General features: G+C 36.8%; 1 protein-coding gene across 1 annotated transcript in view; it reads left to right on the plus strand.

Moving 5' to 3' along the window:
- The first annotated feature begins 13,872 nt into the window (after positions 1-13,872).
- LOC112051529 (ER membrane protein complex subunit 1) overlaps positions 13,873-20,983 on the plus strand; it is a 34,282-nt gene continuing 27,171 nt past the window's right edge. The window contains exons 1-6 of the mRNA XM_024090218.2: positions 13,873-14,042; positions 14,126-14,241; positions 16,561-16,692; positions 17,398-17,596; positions 18,392-18,725; positions 19,060-19,252. Of these exons, the coding sequence (XP_023945986.2) occupies positions 13,900-14,042; positions 14,126-14,241; positions 16,561-16,692; positions 17,398-17,596; positions 18,392-18,725; positions 19,060-19,252 (1,117 nt within the window). The 5' untranslated portion in view covers positions 13,873-13,899. The remainder of the gene's footprint in view (positions 14,043-14,125; positions 14,242-16,560; positions 16,693-17,397; positions 17,597-18,391; positions 18,726-19,059; positions 19,253-20,983) is intronic.

The following is a 20,983-nucleotide window of genomic DNA, read 5'->3' on the forward strand; positions in this document are numbered from 1 at the left end:
TTTTGCGGTTATTTTGTATCGACGTAACCGATCTATAGTATAAAATTATCATTAATCATTATACCTCATTTTATTTACTGTACAATCTATTATTTCTAGCATCAGTTACATTAATATAAATTGTCACAATTACTGTTTCAATAGAAATTGTTAGGCGTCAAACTGTAACTTAAAATTAAAAGCCAAATAAACATCCGAAGGTAGACAAATTTATACTATATGTAACTGACTATAATTTCTGTTTCCTTTATTACTTACAACGTCGATATCTTCAAATTCCGATTGAAGGCACCTTCTAGGCAAACGCGTTGCACCATACGCTGAATCATTGCTGCTGTAGCTAAGTACTGACATATACATAAAAAGAAAATAACACCTCTTAATTCATTTGTTATTATTGTTTTTATCACGTAAGTTAGCAAATAGTCCGTAGATACGAATATATTCTGTAACTATCCGTAATCCTTAGATAAGAGTTTTTTTTCAAGTTTACTCTTTATGAAACGAATTTTCATTTACGCATGCACCTGCATATTTAATGAGGAGGAAATTCGTTAAAAGTTATAATCTTATAGCGTACCGTTCAGAGTAAACTCCAGCCGTGCGTCGGAACATACAAACACACATTTTAATGTTAATGTTCTCCGTCAGTTATTAACCGACCCTAATATTTGTTATATTTAAAAGTATAATTCCAGATTAGTTTAGTAATTTTGTCAAAAAATGTAAGGTTTCATTTATTACGAATTGAGTAGATTTGGTACACTGAAATAGCCTGGTAGCAAGGATAGGGCGGGAAATATATTTCCTTTAGTGTGGGCGGCGTAATGTTTCGACGGGGACTCCTTACAGTTACCTGCTAGCGAATAAAGGAAATGCTTTCTTACAAAATTAGTAATCTAGTTTGTTTCGATTGTTCGACTGTTCTTTTGGAATTTTCTTTTTTATTTAACCGCCTATATTCTGTATTCTTTCTATCTTTCTATTTTTATTTTATTGTTATTCTTTGATTTTAAACCGTCAATAAAGGTTTATTTATTTATTTACTAGCTGACACTGCGTGGTTCCCGTTCCCGTAGGAATACGGGAATAATATAATATGATGGTTCTTCTTCTAAAGAAGAAGAAGAAAAACCAATCAGTTAGGGGATAATATATAGCCTATAGCCTCCCCTGATAAATGGGCTATCTAACACTGAAAGAATTTTTCGAAACGGACCAGTAGTTCCTGTGATTAGCGTGTTCAAACAAACAAACTCTAGAGCTTTATAATATAAGTGTAGATTAAAAAAAATGTTTTTATTTTAAGTGAGACTAACTAAGAAAACTGTTTCCATGGGTATTATAAATGCCAAAATTCACCACGTCTAAGTACTGTACAAGGTAGCAACAAATTCAACCCAACATCCGTTTTTGGCGATTACAAAATTAGCCCGATACCGTACGGTATTGTGCGCAGAGAAAGGCGCACTCGACGTCTTAGAGCCATCAATGCGACACATGATAACCACATCGAATCCCCATGAAAGCTAGTCTTAGAAATAAAAGCTAATAAGTGCAAACATTTGAAAGCAGTAGTACCCCTGAGAGAGATCCAGTTGGCCGGCAATGCCTGGGAATGTTCGGGTCAACGTCACTACTTGTCCCGGGTAAGCAGTGCGTATTATTATTTCGATAGATGTTTTTATTTTAGGGTCTCGGATCCGGTCTGAGCGCCCCCTCGCTCGTCGCGGCCGGCTGTCGGCGGCCGCCTCGCGGATCGGCTCTTGGTTCTTGTGCAATATTATTCGCACATGTCTCGAGACGTAGTTATTTACACACACAAACAAACTTAAAAAAAATGTCTGGCTGTTTGTAGAGAGGTACCTCTCTAATCTCTGGAATGGTTTGATAGAGGAGATTAATAAGCAACATGTAGGATACCTACTTTGTTTTCTGAAATAGATTGATTGGTGAAAAACTGGATTGCATTCGCAAAAAGATTCTCCGCTCTATGTATTCAAACGATTTTGGTAACTTTTGGTATTGAGATAAATTGGGCCTATAATCAGAACATTTAACAGACTAATTTATTTGCGAATCTAAAAATAGAAGAGGTAAAAAAGAGGTTGAACTTAAAATTTTTAACAAAGTCTCTTATTTTTGAAATAATATTGTTAAAAATTGGTGCATAAATAAAAAGTCATTCATTCATTCATTATCAACCCATATTCGGGTCACTGCTGAGCTCGAGTCTCTTCTCAGAATGAGAGGAGTTAGGCTAGTAGTTCACCTCGCTGGCCCAATGCGGATTGGCTGACTTCACTGACTGACTTCACACACGCAGAGAATTAAGAAAATTCTCTGCTATGCAGATGCAAATAAAAAGTACAATACGAAAACTGTAATGGAATTAAAAAGGGGATAAAAGCTTACAATAGTTTATTTCAACAACTGTACACAATTGGATAGGACGTCTGATAAATCTGCTACTGTAAAGAAACAAATTGCATTGCAAAATGTTCAATCGTTGACCAAATGAAACGTTCACAAACCGAAACAACGCCGCATCTCGACCGGTTCTCCGATCAATCTCGACCATTGAAATCGCGAAAGCGATGGCCGGTGCGAATTTCACACCAGTCTAGTCTAGACCGTGGCACAATAGCCTAGGTCTTTTCATCGGCTAGAATCGGTGCGAACAAATAACGGGCGCGTCATTGAATCTACTTTATAGCTATTATGTGCATTGTATGCACGGCTATAGAACTATCGAGCTATACAACTACAGACCCGCACTAGAGGGTAGATGAGAAAAAAAGAAAAATCCCTCTTTTATGCGCTTTATCGAAAAAATCTTTAGATAAGCCAGTGTTTTTACCCCCGTGAAAGCTGCATTTTACGTGTAACTTAGCTAGGTTTTCTTTTATGGCTTTCGTTTTTACCCGACTACAGCGAAGTTAAAATGAAGGGTTATGATTTCAGTCGTTTACGTATGTTTGTTTTACGTGTGTTTCTCCATACCGTCTAAACTATTCATCCTATTATGAGGAATAATGTGTCGACGTTGTGTGATCTTTGACTATTTGTTAGACGGCGTAATCAAACGCTAAATCTCTTGACATCGTAGTGAGCCAGTAGCCACGGCCGTAGTCACCACCACCACCCAGTGGTGTGCACTTCACAGTTGCGAAAATGCACAGTCTAGTGTTCTGGGGTATCATTACGCACGTATTGTATTGGAGAAGGACTTTTACGTTTCGTACGATGTGTGCGTAATCCTAACATCATCATCATCATCAATCCATATTCGCTCACTGCTGAGCACGAGTCTTCTCCCAGAATGAGAGGGGTTAGGCCAATAGCCCACCACGTGCGGATTGGGCATCCTACCATGTACCATGGTTTATGTAACAAAAGTAAGAAAGAAATGTAATGGCTCAAACAGAGTTTACATTCATCAATAACGAACTATATCTATCGCCATTACAGGACCAGGACCTGTAGCCATGTGGCACACGATTCTCTGTCTACAAACGCTAACGCTTCGAAAACTTGAAAAAAATGTATGGTATATGACCTCTACCTCCGATTCCGAAGGATGTGGTTTCGAATCCGGTCCGAGGCATGCATTTCTAAATTTTCCAAAGTGTCTCAAACGGTGAAGGAAAACATCGTGAGGAAACCTGTATACCAGAGAACTTGCTTAATTCTTTGCGTGTGAGAAGTCTGCCAATCCGCATTGGGCCAGCGTGGTGGACTATTGGCCTAGCCTCTTTGAATCTGAGAGGAGACTCGAGCTCAGCAGTGAGCCGAATATAGGTTGATAACGAATGAAACCCTTCTTATTGGGCCCTCCAACTAATTTTGATACAGGGCTCCTCCAAGGCACGCTACGTCAATGATTGGCAGGCTAGTTTTATTTTACTTGGGGGTTAATAAAATAAATATCTGTATCTAATTTATCTAATTTGTAGATAAGTCACGGTTTAGTTGTACAGTGGGAAGCAGGCCATGAGCCGAGGAGATTAATATAATACTCAATGAAAGTTGAGTCTGCGGTTACAGTGCGGTAGGCTAGGGTATTTACCTACTAGGCTTGTATAACTCGTGCGCATTAACTTGACTCCTGGCTACACAAACAAACACATTACCAACATTATTGGAGTCGGGTGTCAAATTAATCGGCACGGGCGGTACTAGCGACTTTTCACGCAAGGCAGTGTTTAATTTTATTTTATAAATCGATGTAAATATGATAATGAGTAGCTATGTTAAGCGCTAAACTAAGGCAGCAGGAAATGTCATATATCTATACTGATATTATAACTGCGAAAGTAAGTCTGTCTGTCTGTCTGTTACCTTTTCACGACTAAACGACTGAACGGTAAAAGATGAATTTTGGTATAGTGGTAAATAGGACCTTGGAGCAAAACATAGGGTACTTTTGACCCAAAAATAAAAATAAAAGAGGGTGAAATAGGAGTTGAAATTATTTATGGAAACTTCTTGTTTTTTATCAATTTATCAATCAATCAATTTATTTATTTGCAGATACATGCATTATATATACAGGTGGTCGGTAGATGTAGATGTGATTTTAGAATTACAGTTTTAAAAATCCTACTAATATTATAAACGCGAAAGTTTTATGGATGTTTGGATGTTTGTTACTCTTTAACGCCGCTATTGTGGGAGAGTATTTCGAATCAGGTACAATTTGTAAAAAGTTAAGGTCTGCAAGATTAAGTTAATATTAATCTTGCAGAATTAATGAAAAAAATCATTGCATTACTTAAACATTGAAAACACGAGTCTAGAAAATTTAAGGATAATTTTAATATTTTAGTCCTACGTATTGTGCTGTACCAAAATATGAAAATAATAAATGTAATGAATTAATACCTACTATTGCGAACTAGAGTATCTGGTAACAAGGATTATGGTAGGGGCGGCAAAAATTAGACAGCCTACTGGCGGAAAATTTGTAAATCCGCCACTGACTCAATGAATTCAATATTTACCTACTATATTGTGATATTTCTACTATGTATCCGAGACTTGGTCGCTAACTATGGGCCTCATAAGAAGGCTCAGAATCAGCGAGCTATGGAACGAGCTATGTTAGGAGTATCTCTGCGTGAGCGAATCAGAAATGAGGAGATCCGCAGAAGAACCAAAGTCACCGATATAGCTCAACGAGTTGCGAAGCTGAAGTGGCATTGAGCGGGGCACATAGTTCGAAGAGCCGATGGACGTTGGGGTCCCAAAGGGCTGGAATGGCGACCCCGCACTAGTAAGCGCAGTGTTGGCCGACTCCCCACCAGGTGGACTGACGACATCAAGCGAGTCTCAGGGATTCGCTTGATGCAGGTGGCTCAGTATCGTGATGTTTGGAAGTCCCTACAAAAGGCCCATGTCCTGCAGTGGACGTCCATCGGCTGATATGATGATGATGATGATATTTCTACTAAATACGATGAATCCTAACTACAAATTACTACCGCCTACGTTTCATTCCAAAACCGGAGACATCCTCAAAAGATATTTCACTCCACATTGTTTATAGCAAACCCTTTACATACCTACCATGTCTTTTAAACCAGACTATACCTAACTATTTTTATAAGTGTAATGCGTGTCATATAATATTATTATAATAATACTTACACGTCTTGTAAAAAACTAGACCTAAGAAGACGCGCAATGAACTTAAGTAGCGCATGCTGACATCAGACATTTTGTCTTTCGCTTCGGCTTCGCTTTCCTACGTTAGCAAGTTTTAACCGACTTCAAAAAAAAGAGGACGGCCGGCCTCCGTGGCGCAGTGGTATGCGCGGTGGATTTACTAAATGAAGGTCCTGGCTGGGCCGATTGAGATTTTCTTAATTGATCCAGGTCTGGCTGGTGGGAGGCTTCGGCCGTGGCTAGTTACCACCGACAAAGACCAGGCCAAGCGATTAAGAGTTCCGGTACGATGTCGTGTAGAAACCGAAAAGGAGGGTGGATTTTCATTCTCCTAACAATTTAGTCCGCTTCTTAGACTGCATCATCACTTACCATCAGGTGAGATTGTAGTCAAGGGCAAACTTGTAAAGAAAAAAATAAATATAAAAAGGAGGTTTTCAATTCGACGCGTATGTTTTTTTTTTAGTTTGTTACCTCATAACTTCGTCATTTACTGTAAACGCGAATTTCTAAGGAATTTAAAAAGATGTGCAATAGTGCCACTATATGGCGCTATTTCAATTCCTTAGAAAATCGCGTTTACGGTTACGCGATCGTCACAATATGAAAATATTGAAAATTTCCACTAGGCACTCTGACCTGGGAATCGAACACAGAATCTCTCTGCTTAGAATCACAGCACTATAACTGCGTCAGAGAGGTCGTCAAAATGATGACTTTGTTTACGTTTTTTGCCCAGCAGGTCCATCATCAAGTATTTGAAAGGAATCTTGAATTAATTTGAACTAGCAGATGCCTCACGGTTTTACCCGAGTAGTTAGCGTTTCTGTGGGAATACGGAAATAAAATTTAGCCTATACATTCACCAATAACGTGAAATTCTAATGGTAAAAGAATTTTAAAAAAGGTTCAGAAAAATTAGAGATTATCCCATCAACATCACAAACTCTTTATAACATTACTAGCAGATGCCCTGCGGTCTCACCTGTGTAGTTCCCGTTTCCGTAGGAAAACGGTAATAAAATATAGCCTATGACACTCACAAATAACGGTACGAAATTTTTTTAAATCGGTACAGTAGATTTTACCCCATACAACACTGCAAAGGAAATGGTCCAAAATTGTATCGAGCCCAGTCATTGCGCCCTTTTTGATTATACAAATCTACGAATTTAATTTGATTCTTTCGAAATAATATTCATTCTCTCCCAAGAAATGCAACACTTTAAGGGTAATAATGGCGGATTGATGACGTTTTCAATGCAGTAGTCGATTTGACGTTTGCTGTCAATTGTCATGTCATAGTTAGTTTAAGGGTGCCATATTGAATTAACTCAAAAACTTGGGTTTTAATTTTATTTATTTCTTTTTAATTAGTTACACTTATTCACTTATTTAGATTTTAATAAAATCCTTGTATTTTTTAAATTTTAATGATACGGGGTACAAGAGTGGACCTGAAATGGACCTTCTCTCCTTTAGATATTTCTTTATGATATTAGCATAGATATTTAAATAATAAGTAAAGTATTAAGTGTGCGTTTCTCTATAACCACATCGGAGCCAGATGGTGTGCGTACAGCGTACACTTGCGGTGCGTGCGCAGGAACTGCGTTTTAAGGCTTCTATTTGTAGCAACTGCATCATGAACGCATTATAAGTTGATTAAAAACAAAATATGGTATATTGCAATATGTTGCCGACGACTAGGGTGTGTGTTACTCGGCCCTAAATATATGTATATATTAAAGCCGTACTCGAGGAATGCTATTTACCAACAAACAATTTCAAAATGAGGGTACAAATCGCTAGTCATTTCACAGCTAATAATAATTATAATTAACTTGTTCTTAAATTAATGAAAATATATGTGATCAGTAAGCTTAAAACAATTAGATATAGCTAATATATTATTATACTACAATAATGTCCAATAACTTAATCTTAGTCTTTCACTAACTATTACGTCTTTAGGTCACTTTGTTCACGTGATTTTCCATGTAGCACTTAACACTGCACTATCACTAGTCACTAAACACTAACTCAAATGGTTTGGTCCACCAGACACCATATTAATATTATAACTTTTTTTTTGATGTCGTTAAATATGACAGAGTAAGAATTGTTGTAAGTATCTGCTTCATAAAATTGTCGTTGCTACAACAGACCGGTGGTTGTGCAATGATCGCTCTGACCGACTGGCGATGCAACATCATTAGCTGCTGAAATATTTCTCAACATTTCAATACTTGTTGCAAAGAAATCTCTATACTAATATTATAAAGAGGAAAAAGATTGTTTGTTTGTTTGCATTGAATATGAATACTGAATCAATTTGAAAAGTTCTTTCACTGTTGGGAAGGTGCACTATCCCGGATGTGTTATAAGCTATATTTTATCCTCGTACTAGCTGGCGCCGCGCGGTTTTACCCGCGTGGTTCCCGTTCTTGTAGGAATACGGGAATAATATATAGCCTATAGCCTTTCTCGATAAATGGGCTATCTAACACAGAAAGAATTTTTCAAATCGGACCAGTAGTTCCTGAGATTAGCGCGTTCAATCAAACAAACAAACTCTTCAGCTTTATTATATTAGTACATAAAGATTCCTACGTAGTACGTATGAAGATATTACAAGGAAAAATTCTGTAAATTGCTGTAGACGCGTGTGAACAGTGCGTGAATATATGTCTATGAATAAACGCAAGAAATATTCTGTTGAATAACATTGTGTTGAAATTGTGTGATTATGTGTAGGTTAAAATTGTTAATTTAATTAGGTACTTATCACATAAGTAAATCATAGCCTGACCTTCGGCTCTAGGTCCTGGATTCAAATGCTGAATCTGATTACGAAATACTGAGAAGGTATTGTTTTTTTTTTTAATATCTGGAGTTGGGAAAATAGTGGTGTTATATAGATTCCCCTGCATCGGAGAGCATGTTAAGCCGTTTGTTTTAGTACTTATTGTCAACATCTAATAGTGAATAAGTTCGCCACTCCGTCTTGTATCAGCCGTATCAATGATTTAGGGTCCCCGGACAACAAGGGCCCCTTACGTGCGAAAGCAAAATTGAAGTCTAATCTACCATCTCACTGAATCTGGTGCTTTCCGAAAGAAAAACTGCATAAAGAGCTTCACTTCAGAAATGACAAAAGTCAAAAAAGCAATTTCTTTTTTCTCGGGCCTGGGTTAAGTCATACTGTCTTATTTATTTTAAGCAAGCATTTTTGTTTTTTATGTGAGAAATTTGTATCCTTTATTTGGGGCCCCTAACTATTTTTGATAAAGGGCCCCTCGAAGGGACGCTACGCCACTGAACTGACCTAAACTCCAAATAATCACTGAGAAGAAATACCTAGCCTGCATAGAAACATAATAATGACGATATTAATATTATTAATCCGGTTATCATACAATACTACAATAGATTAAATGTAGGCCTAAATGCTACAAGAAACCCACAAATAGAAAACCATAAACGTCGTTAATCATAAACACAGTCGAGCAAAAAATTAAAAAGTTATTGCGGACCTTTTCCGCGCGGGTTCAAGTAACGAGACAAAAAAGAAACTAATGAACGAAAGCTGCACTACTCCGCCATTGCAGTGTTTCAATGCAGTCGGCCGTATAACTACACTGCAGCCAGGTACGTGCGGTATAGTGCGACCCGCGAATTCTGTATCATGTGAGACTTAATGCAGAATGTATGATTGAACGAGAAATTCGAAAGATGTTTGTACCTAACTGATTTACGGCTCAGCTGCAGAACGGATATGGCAGTTTGGCACAGAGATAGATTAGAGACAAGAAAGAAACTAATGAACGAAAGCTGCACTACTCCGCCATTGCAGTGTTTCAATACAGGCGGCGGTAACACTGCAGCCAGATACGTGCAGTATAATGCGAGTGCGACCTATGACTACTGTATGTTTACTGTATATTATGAAATTTTGTATGAACATTGAACATGTACCATAGTGAGATGCGAAACATGGGTGTATGGATGTTAATTACTTAATCACGGCTTAACTGCAGTTTGGATCGGGATTAAATAAACTTTATAACAAGAAAAAAACCATGTTTCTCGCGGAATTTGTAAAAGGAATTTCACGAGCGCCTGCAAGTTAACAATGAAATTAATAAAAAAAGAAGTGTTCTCACACTTCAGAGGGCCTAGTGGCAGTTTGATACTGTTACTATCGCATTACGGAAACACGAATTTCTAAGGAATTAAAAAAGCGCCATCTAGTGGCACTACTGTACAACTGTTTCAATTCCATATACATTCGCGTTTACATTAACGCGATAGTAACTGTAAGAAAATATTGAAAACTCACACTAGGCACACTGTTCCATTTAGAGCACACGACTGAAGTAATATTTCTTTAGCTCTCCGTCTCATAGTATGTCACTTCACTCGATTACATTTTTCGTAACGTATTCTCCCCAAGACAAGCGTTCCTAAAGAAGTTTTACTTCAACAAATCCAAATTATGTTGTGATCAATTTCGCAAGCGGAGAACATTTTACACTTACGAGTAGGTACATACAGGATTCTTACATAAATATTTCACACACGTTTACGCGCCTTTAGCACAGCCAATAGTGCCTTTAGCGCTTATCACTCTCGCAATAAAGGTGAGAATGTAATGCGACGCGTGGACTGTTCAGACGGTGAATAGGCTCCAGCGCTATGCAGCATGACTCGGAGGGTAAAGCATAGTCTACATTGGGTGTTTCCACTTGGATTTTTTTTTATTATCTAAATAAATTAAAACGAAAGTTACTCATCACGAAATATCAAAAACCGCTTGACGTACAAAAATTATGGAGATAGATCATTTCAGGCCAGGATTATGTAGCTTCGGAGAGATAAACAAATTAAAAGATGTAAAAAACAAAGTAAATCTCCTATTCAGGGTACAGACAAGTCCAACAAACAAGGTTCAGCAGTTCTTTAGTTAGTTACGAAATGATGTAGGTAGGTATCTAGTAATTCGGCTTTATTAGTTTTATGATTCTGTCACGTTATATATGTCTATAGTTATGTAGATTTGGTTAAGATGCTTTTTTATGACTGACAAACCGAATAAATTAAAGTTAGTCCATGTAGACCAAGCCTTAAAACTATTTATAGACTTTTGCCATAATAATACTTAACTTAACTGAGACAAAAAGAATTTTTAGCCGATATACGACCGGATAAGGTTACCGAGATATTACATTTTTATTTTAGTTTTTTTTTTACTTACCTACTTAATTATGTTGTTTTTAAAATATTAACTTACAATTTTTTAACCAACTACCACCGAAGATCGAAAATAATAATAAAAAAAATATTACAATGTTCTTTTCGTCTCTGAAAGGTCACAATAGACAGAAATTATACACAATCAAAATGACAAGAATGCACATCCCCGAGTAGTCTGCATTAAAAAAAAAGCAAGTCTACAGCAAAACGGAGCAGTTATTCTTAATTTGAATTGATAGAAATCTAGCTTTTCTATATTCGAGGGTGCATAAAAGAAATCTTTATGAATCGGTGACCCTTGCTCGAATGCAGTATTGTGCAGAGGTCTGCGGGGTGGGGGTGAGGTGGCGGGGAGTCTAGTTATTAATACAATCCAGTTATTATAATAAAAAGGTATGGTTGAGGGCCGCGCTAGCCTAGACCGCTTTCACTGGAAGTACTTACCTACTTGGCCAGGTGCGAGCGAAACTGTGCCTCTCATATTGCGTTCAATAGTGATGCACTGATTTAATTTTAATACCTACGTCTACCCTTCTAAATTAATATATTATAGTGGTGATGTTTGATTTTTTGTTCGTTGTTTGTTTTTGACGAATAAGCTCTAAAACTACTGGGCCAATTTTGAAAACTCACTAGCGGAAAGTTTCATTATCAGCGAGTAACACAAGCTATATTATATCCCCGTATTCCTACGGGAACAAGAGACCGCGAGATAAATAATGCAATCCCCATCCAAATCGGAATAGTTGTTTTAGAGAAAGTCAGGAACTTATTGCACTCATTGGTACATTTTTTCATTTTATACGTCTACGAGTCGAATATAGAATCTCCTTTTGTAAACGGTAAAAAAAAAAAAACATACATACAGTCGAACGTAGAACCTCCTCCTTTTTGGAAGTCGGTTAAAAATATGATGTCGTGCATTTAATACAGGGTCACTTTGAGCTAGAACTTAACTGAAAGATTAACGTTAAAGTTAAGTTGAATGATCACACAGATGGTGGATTTACAAGACGGAGGTCCTGGGTTCGATCCCCGGCCGGGCTGATTGCGGTTTCTTTATTGGTCTAGGTCTGGCTGGTGGGAGGCATCGTTCGTGACTAGTTACAGCCCAACCGGTAAAGACGTACCGCAAAGTGATTTAGAGTTCCGGTACGATGTCGTGTAGAGACCGAAAGGGTGTGGATTTTCATCCTATACTTCTAACGAGCTCGCTTCCATCTTAAGATTGCATCATCACTTACCAGCAGGTGAGACGTAGTCAAGGGCTGACAAAAGTCAGCCCTTGACTACGTCTCACGAAAAAAAAAAAAAAAAAAGATGAGTTTGTGGTATATATAATCAAAAATTTAAGTTTGACAAGAAAGTCAGTCAAACATATTTGATCGCTAATGGGGTGGGCTTCCTTAAGAATCTCGACTAGTCGATGAAAGTGTTCCCATCACTAATAGTGGGTAAATTCCTACCACAGTCCACATGCACTTAGCCAGCGGAAGAATTGGTTTTTTAATCGACGGAAACGATTCAATTATACTTTTTTGATCACGCTTTTAAATTAAGACTATAATAACTGGCCCCAGTGTTGGCGTTGTTTTAGCTTTTTTTTTATTTATTTTTTACTGAGAAGTTGTTGGATCTTTTATTTTAAATTAAATGGTATCCTGGGACAGTTGTATATTTTGATATTGATGTAGATAGGTGATCTAAAAATAAGCTAGAACTAAGAGTAGGCAACTAAAACCATTTGGGCAAGTACTCGTACTCGTAAGTACTTGCTAAGTCCGATTTTCTTTTCCTAGGGACAAGTAAAATATACTTAAGTTTATACTAAAGCCATACACGAGGAGTACTGTTTACTAACAAACAAATTAGAAATGAGGGTAGAAAATGAATGTCATTACATAATCTTATTTATTTTAAATTATGTATTGTTTTTTATAAAATATTATTCAAAATATATTAGCTATATCTAATTTCTATAATCAAATTTATTTTCATTAATATAAGAACAAGTTAATTATAATTATTATTAGGTGTGAAATGACTAGCGATTTGTACCCTCATTTTTAATTTGTTTGTTGGTAAACAGTACTCCTCGAGTATGGCTTTAGTATAGGTTGTTCTAGTATATTTCGTACGTAGAGGTACTGATAATATTAATACTATTCATGAACAACAACCCACATTCGGCTCACTGTTGAGCACGAGTCTCCTCTCAGATTGAATGGGGTTAGGCTAATCGTCTATCATGCTGGCCCAATGCGGATTAGCAGACTTGCACACACAGAGAATTAAGAAAATTCTACGCGACACAGGTTTCTTCACAATGTTTTTTCATTCATCGTTTGAGACACGTGATATTGAAATGCACATAGCTGAAAAGTTGGAGGTGCATGCACCGGACCGGATTCGAACCCACGCCCTCCGAATCGAACGATGAGGTTTTATCACGGATATCACGGCTAATATATTTACTCTTTATTTACAATTACTTGGTAAGGGCTGTGTTAAAAGAATTTACAGAGTCTTTGGTCGATTAACATAATAATATGATATCATAGATTTATTGGCAATAACTTCATCGAGATGGCGATAGAAGAATTTTAAAACTATTTTAAAGTAAATTGATTATGATTCAAGTTCAGTACAAAAATATTCCAATGTTTTCGCGGCACAGCTTATTTTTCAAAAAGCGCGCTACCGGAAACGATAGTGCTGCGGCCTTTAGTAATTATTTGGTTACATGTTGGATAAGTTTGCCATTATTAATTTTTACGTTAAAATATTTATTTTGATATCTATGTAATATACATAAATCACATTCACAAACCTTGAAAAAATAATATTATTTTATCTCGCAATGATTTATATTTTTTAATACATTTTTTTCATTTTTTTGTGCATGCTATTTTAAGTCTGTGCGCGGTCAGTTGATTCAGTTTGTCGTCTGTGGATTTCATTAAGTCAATTTAAGAAATGGGGGTGCTGTCACGTACATTAAAGCCCAATTTTTTGGGTTTACTAAAATTTCTAAACAACATGAACTGGTTTATTGTGTTTTTTAGTTTAATTAATCTTTCAGTGTGCATATACGAGGACCAAATCGGCAAATTCGACTGGTAATTGTAGCTTTAAGGTTATGGCAGTTGTATGACTTCCCACAACACGAATTTTGATGAATAATTGAAGAACCTTCTTCCAGGCGGCAGAGTTATGTAGGGCGGATAAAGTTTTCACAGTTCGACACTGTGTCTACAGCTAAAAAAATCATAGTTGCCACAGAAGAGAACGTACTAGCCGCACTCAATTTGAAGACAGGTAAAATTTAGATTATTACTTGGTTCCGGCTTTAAATGAATAACACAGTATTCCACTTTGTTTCTCCAGCCTTTCCAACGTTACCAAGCACTATAACGATGCATTGGATTGTCTGGTTTTATAGAAAATATTGGTAATATACAAACATGTCTGTAACTCCACTTTCCTGTTGAATGAAGTGTACCTAAGTCTTGAAGTCGGGTCGGGTATAGTACGCGCGTTAACAACTGAGTCTTAGGGCCATAAATCATTTCTCTATATCTATCTCGCTTGCACTTATGGGTCTTATGGAGCCGTCTAGTGAAGGGTGTAACAATGAAAGACATATTATCGATAAGTAAAGTTTATTATCGTATCTTGTTCACAAAATTAAAAAAATTAACAATATTTGATTTAATATAATACATATTTCATATTATATAATTATTAACTAAATAAAATTAATCTTCATCTGAGTCTTCATCATCAGAATCTTCGTCTTCTGCCAAATTTATTATAAGCGGCGCGTGATCTCTAATTAGAGCTTTTTGTAAATCTTTGTTTTGAAGTTCTTCGGCATGCCTAACACATTTGGCCCAGTCTTCTCGTGTGACATTTTCTATGGCTCGGTGGAGGTGATTTTCGACATCTGCTATCTTGAAGGTATTATTATTCTTCGCAACTTCTCCCTTTACTTGTGCCCAAATTAATTCTATTGGGTTATATTGACAGTGATATGGAGGGAGCCTTATTACTTCATGACCTCGTTCATTTGCCAGATGGTCTAAAGCGTAGACCTTCTGCGGGTTACTGGCTTTTACTTTTCTTATTAATTCTTCAATAATTTCGTTGCTGGAATATGGAATCTTTTTCTTTGTCAACCATTCTTGAATTTCAGCTTTCCTCGTGTTTCTTGTGGGTATCTTTTCCAACTGTATCGAATGATAGCTTGCGTTATCGACAATTATAACTGAGGGCTCTTCAAGTAGATTCAGGAATTCGGAAAACCATGCCATATATGTTTCGCCATCCATTTCTGTGTGGTAATCAGCATCCTTTGATTTCACCGCTTTAAATATTAGCTTCGCATCTGGAACGAAGCCAGTCCTTGCAGAACCCGCATGGCAAACTATTAATCTTTGGCCTTTTCCCACAGGCTGATTCTTGAAACCTCCTTCATCGTTGCTTCCAAGCCACATCCTCTTTCTTGCATGGTTTTGATTAATCCATGTTTCGTCTAGATAGAAACGTGGTCGCTGATCGTTAGTTCTTCTAAGTAAATCCAATTTCCTTAAAAAGTCCATTCTAGCACAAACAATATCAGTTCTTTCCATTAAATATTTACGTCCTTCGCTATTTTTTATAGCAAAATTTATAGCAAAAAAAATACGCAATGCAATTACATTAGAAACCGACCAATCAGAATCGTCCAAATCATTATTGACTCATCATTAGCACGTGCGCAGGTAGCCGTTTATCGATAATTAGGGTGCGCAGGTAGGCGCGCTGCACATTCCTATCTTTTTTGACTTTTATGACCGGACGACTCAGATGATAACGCGCATACTATAGTATCAAATCAAATACTACCTCAGATGTGATTTAAATGTAGGAATTCTAGGAGCCATTATTAATATATATTTATAATTATGATGTTAAATAAATTTAAATTAATTGCTTGGTTTGCATATGAAATACATATATTATTATTACAAAACATAGTACTCATAAACATGTTTAATACTGTTAACAATGTTGCATTAACTAAATTTGAAAATATAGAGTTCTATACTAAAGCCATACTCAAGGTGTTACCGTTTACCAACAAACAAATTAGAAATGAAGGTAGAAAATGCATGTCATTTTATAACTTTTTAATTTTAAATTATGTATTGTTATTTTATAAAATGTTTTTCAAAATATATTAACTGTACTAAGCATATTCATCAAATTTATTTTAATTAATTTAACAACAAGTTAATTATAATTATTATTAGGTGTGCATTGAACTTACTCTTAAATTAATGAAAATAAATTTGATTAATAGCTATGGTTAATACATTGTACATATATAACATTTTATAAACAAACCATACATAATTTAAAATAAATTAGTTATGAAATGTCATGCATTTTCTACCTTCATTTCTAATTTCTTTATTGGTAAACAGTACTCATCAAGAATGGCTGTAGTATAGGTATTATATTTTGTTTATTAACTTTGTTTACCAACTGAATGAAATTAAGTCAATTAGCCACCTTTGTTCGCCTCAGTTTTGACACACTAGTGACATATCTAATAATATAAAATCTTTGGTAAAATGAGTGTAATGTTCACAGGTCAAGTAGTATGGCGGCATGTGTTTGAGACTGCTTCAGCAGGGAACATACAGCTGCTCCATGTGGGGGAGAAAGTCACCACTGTGACGGGCTCCAACCCTTACCTGGTGAGAGGATGGAACTCTGCTACAGGTATCATTTTATTTTAACGGCTCACTACAGGGCTAGGCTTCCTTCTTTATGAGAGAGGGGATATTGAGTTGACACCCATCATGCTCCTCCAATGTGGGTTGGTGGGCATAAGATGATAATGTTAAATTCATTAGCAAGCACTATCATCTCACTTAACATGCTCACCGAGGCTCAGTGCATCCAAGGACCTTATGATCCAAAACCACATAGGTCAACCTGGCAGCTAATTGTTATTTATATTTTAAGCATTATTTAGATCAATAGCTCAAACGTAAGAGCGGTCAGACTCATCACAAGGGGTGATGGTTCAATCAGGTTACATGCATCCATAACGCACCTTTAGAGCACTTTAGACAACAATATTTAGAATTAATGAATGGCTTGGTTGAATTGTTGGTTGGCTTGGCTCTGCCTCTGATTCCGGAGAGTGTGGGTTGGAATCCAGCCTGGGACATGCACCTCCAACTTTTTAGTTAAATATCACATGTCACAAACGGTGAAGGAAAACATCGTGAGGAAACTGGCATATCAGAGAATTTCCTTAATTCTCTGCATGTGTGAAGTCTGCCAATCCGCATTGGGCTAGTGTGGTGGACTATTGGCCTAACCCCTCTCATTCTGAGAGGAGACTCGAGCGCAGCAGTGAGCCAAATATGGGTTGATAAAAATTGGTAGAAATATTAGTAAATATATTCAATTCCACAGGAGTCCTTATGTGGGAGTGGTCTCTGACTCTCCAGAATGCTCAACAAACAGACTATTCTGAGTGGTTGGTCCAGAATAACATGCTGGTTCACATGCTGCCAGTGTTTGGTTCACATCTAGAGGTCACCATGTACAACCTGCTCACTGGCAGCAACCGTGGGGCTACATCCAGGTTATCTGCTGCTTGGAGTAATGATGGGTAAGAATTTAAATCAACATTTCTATGGTTCATATACTTTGGAAAGTGTTTCTGGATCTTTTTTTTATTCTTTACAAGTTTGCCCTTGATTACTATCTCACCTAATGGTAAGCGATGATGAACATGCCTAAATCTAAGCCTAAATCTTGATAATTCTACTTTAACAATGAAATCATTACTTTATCAAAATAAGTTTAAGTACAACATTTTTAGTTAATTTTTAATTTGTCTATAACAGGGATAAGCTAAGATTATTGAGCATACAGCCTGATTTTAACAATACTTTTGAAGACTTATTATGTGTGTTTGTTTGTTCCTTTTCTTGTTTTGTTGAGCCACCACCGCCACTTTAGTACACTTCGCCAATGTATTTTCCGCAAGAATGGAGATGAAAAAAAAGTTTTTTTACTTCAAGAAACATACTTTAATAAGTCAATTATTTAACGAAATCCTTATTTATACATCATATTATCATCTCCATAAACTTACAGGGGTATACCTGGGTTCCCTGGGCCGACGTTTTTATGGTTGATGGGCATTCCCCTTTGTAAAAAGCTAAATTTCCTGTGAAAGGAGTTGCGGGCGTCCGCTATTTTAAATAAATGTTATTAGTCGAAACAGCTAGCAGGCAATATAACAAAGAAAGTAGGGCATTGCATACTATAGCTGTTTCAGTTTGACAACATATTATGTCTATCAACCACATATAATTTGACTAAGAGAAACATTGATTTGTTTTTAAAACTAATTTTATTTTTACTTAATAGATTTGATGTAGGATTTTTAATGTTTCAGATGTATTTTAACGGGTCCATATTACACATGCGTCAGCGGCGACATGGGGAGCCAACTCCTTCTATCATTAGATGTCACTGCAAACGCAATACAATTCATCAGCAAACCGCTGTCTAACTACATCAACCTCCAACAGTCTATTGGTGGCAACTTGAGGCCTCTAGACAGTAGCGTAGTGCCTGGCTTTATAGTTGATGACAAGAAGGTTATATTGATAAAGGAGGGTAGTTTTGTAATGGTTGGGAAGGAGTTGGTGGATGAAACAGCGAGTGTCGCTGTCATTGATGGCGGCAGTGAACAGATCATGCTGCAGACTTGGGCGGATGATGTAAAGGTATGGAACATAAAATATTCATTATCAACCCATATTTAGCTCACTGCTGAGTTCGAGTCTCCTCTCAGAATGAGTGGGATTAGGTGGGTGCTTCCACCACACACATTAAGAAAATTCTCAGGTATGCAGACTCACAATGTCTTCCCTTCACTGTTTGAGGTACATGATATTTAATTTCTCAAAATACACAACTGAAAAGTTGGAGATGCATGCCCCGGACCGGATTTGAACCGACGCCCTCCGAATTGAAGGCAGATGTCAAATCCACTGGGCTATCACATCTCTATGTGATGATGACTATGATGATGATTGAAAATGTTTAATTACTTTCCAGGGCTTTCAACTGTCAGCATACAGTATATCGAGCAACAGTGAGGTGACAGAGATCCACTGTTCAGATCCGACGATGAACATTCCGGAGCCAGAGTTCAAAGCTGTGATGTGTACACGCAAAGCCAAGGAGCAGTTCGCTTGCAGGATACTGGTCAATGGTGCTGATGATGCAGTGCATTTGATGCAGCAAGGAGGTACTGATTTCTTATACTATTTTATCATGACTGGTAAATTGTTGTTAAATAAATACAACTTATTTTTTTTATTTATTTTTGTTAGAATAATAGCAACATTAAACATTAATTGTATCTGTGGCTGAACTAAGTATTATATTGTCTATGACAGCCATCTCTCTTATCTATGCTAAACGCTAATGGTTGTAAAAAGTTCTAGAAATAAAACGTGGTTTAACAAATACAGTTTCTTTAATTAATTCTCTACAGGTCATGGGCCCAGGCATGCCCACCTGTTTATAGAAATACTTAATACAGTTTTGCAAATACATTTTCGTTGAGAACTTGTTTGTAGTCGCAACAACGCAACGCATCAAGGAAGGAAAAAAAGATGGACGCAAATGTGATGAAACTGGAAGGGACAAGAAACTGGAACGTTTGGAAATTTCAAACTACAGTATTATTGAGAGGGCAGGGATGGTTAGAGATAGTTGAAGGACGAACTGTTAAACCCGAAGACGCAGCCGCACGAACCGCCTGGGACACTAAAGATGCTAAGGCTCAAACATTACTGGTCACAAGAATGACTGAAGAGGTTATGTTACATCTCGTATCATGTAAAACATCTGCTGAAATGTGGAGAAAACTTTTAAGTGTTTTTGAACAAAAATCAGAAACAAGTATTCATATCCTACAACAACGCTTTTTCCAATATAAATATGAGAGTGGAATTGAAATGTCAGTGTTTTTGTCAAAAATTCAGGAAATGCAGAACCAGTTAAAACAAATGGGCGAGGAAGTTTCAGAAAAGTTCACAATAACTAAAGTATTGATGTGTTTGCCGGATGAGTACAAACATTTTGTGTCGGCGTGGGAGTCTGCGCCTGATGATAAGCAAACATTCGACAATCTGGTGTCCAGATTATTAATCGAAGAAGAGAGAGTAAAGGAAAAGACTAAGGAAATTCCAGAAAGTTCATCCTCATCAGCATTTGTAGCTAAGAGAAACGTAAAATGCTTCAAATGTGGGAAAACTGGTCATTTTTTTGCGGAGTGTAGAAGTAACAAGAATAATGAGAGGAAAATTAATGATAAAAAGTGCTTTTTCTGTGGAAAATTCGGTCATTTTAAAGCTCAGTGCCGTTTTAAGAAATCAAAGGATGATAAGAAGATGAGTAATGCATTCATAGTTTCAAACTCTGCCAATGAATTCAATTATGAAGAAACAAAGTGGCTAGTAGACTCGGGGGCAAGCGAGCACATGTGTCGTGACCGTTCATTATTTTCATCATTTTCAAGTATCTCACAAAGGTCAGTAATTGTTGGTGATGGAGCTGCCATTAGTGTGCAGGGTTGTGGACAGATGGTGGTACAAGTCAAGAACAGAAGTAAATGGATTGATACAACAATAGACAATGTGTTGTATGTTCCTGATCTAAAAACAAATTTATTCTCTGTGAACCGTGCTTCTGACAGGGGTTATGTCATTGTGACAGATGACACTTCTTGCAAATTTTACAAAAATGGCATTGTTTGTGCCACAAACGGCTAAAAAGATACAGACAGCTTACTTCATAGAAACTGCTTAGCACATTTGAGAAATTTGAATTTCATTCATAATTTTAAAATCATATAACCACAAATTTCATTCATAAATTTATCGTTTATCTCTCTCATACAAGGCAAATCTTCATTAAAAATCCCTTTGCCCTCTCTTTCTATTCTATGTATATGTAGAATGTGTCTACACGG

This window comes from Bicyclus anynana, chromosome 10, assembly GCF_947172395.1.
Source record: "Bicyclus anynana chromosome 10, ilBicAnyn1.1, whole genome shotgun sequence".
In the NCBI taxonomy this organism is placed as follows: Eukaryota; Metazoa; Arthropoda; class Insecta; order Lepidoptera; family Nymphalidae; genus Bicyclus; species Bicyclus anynana.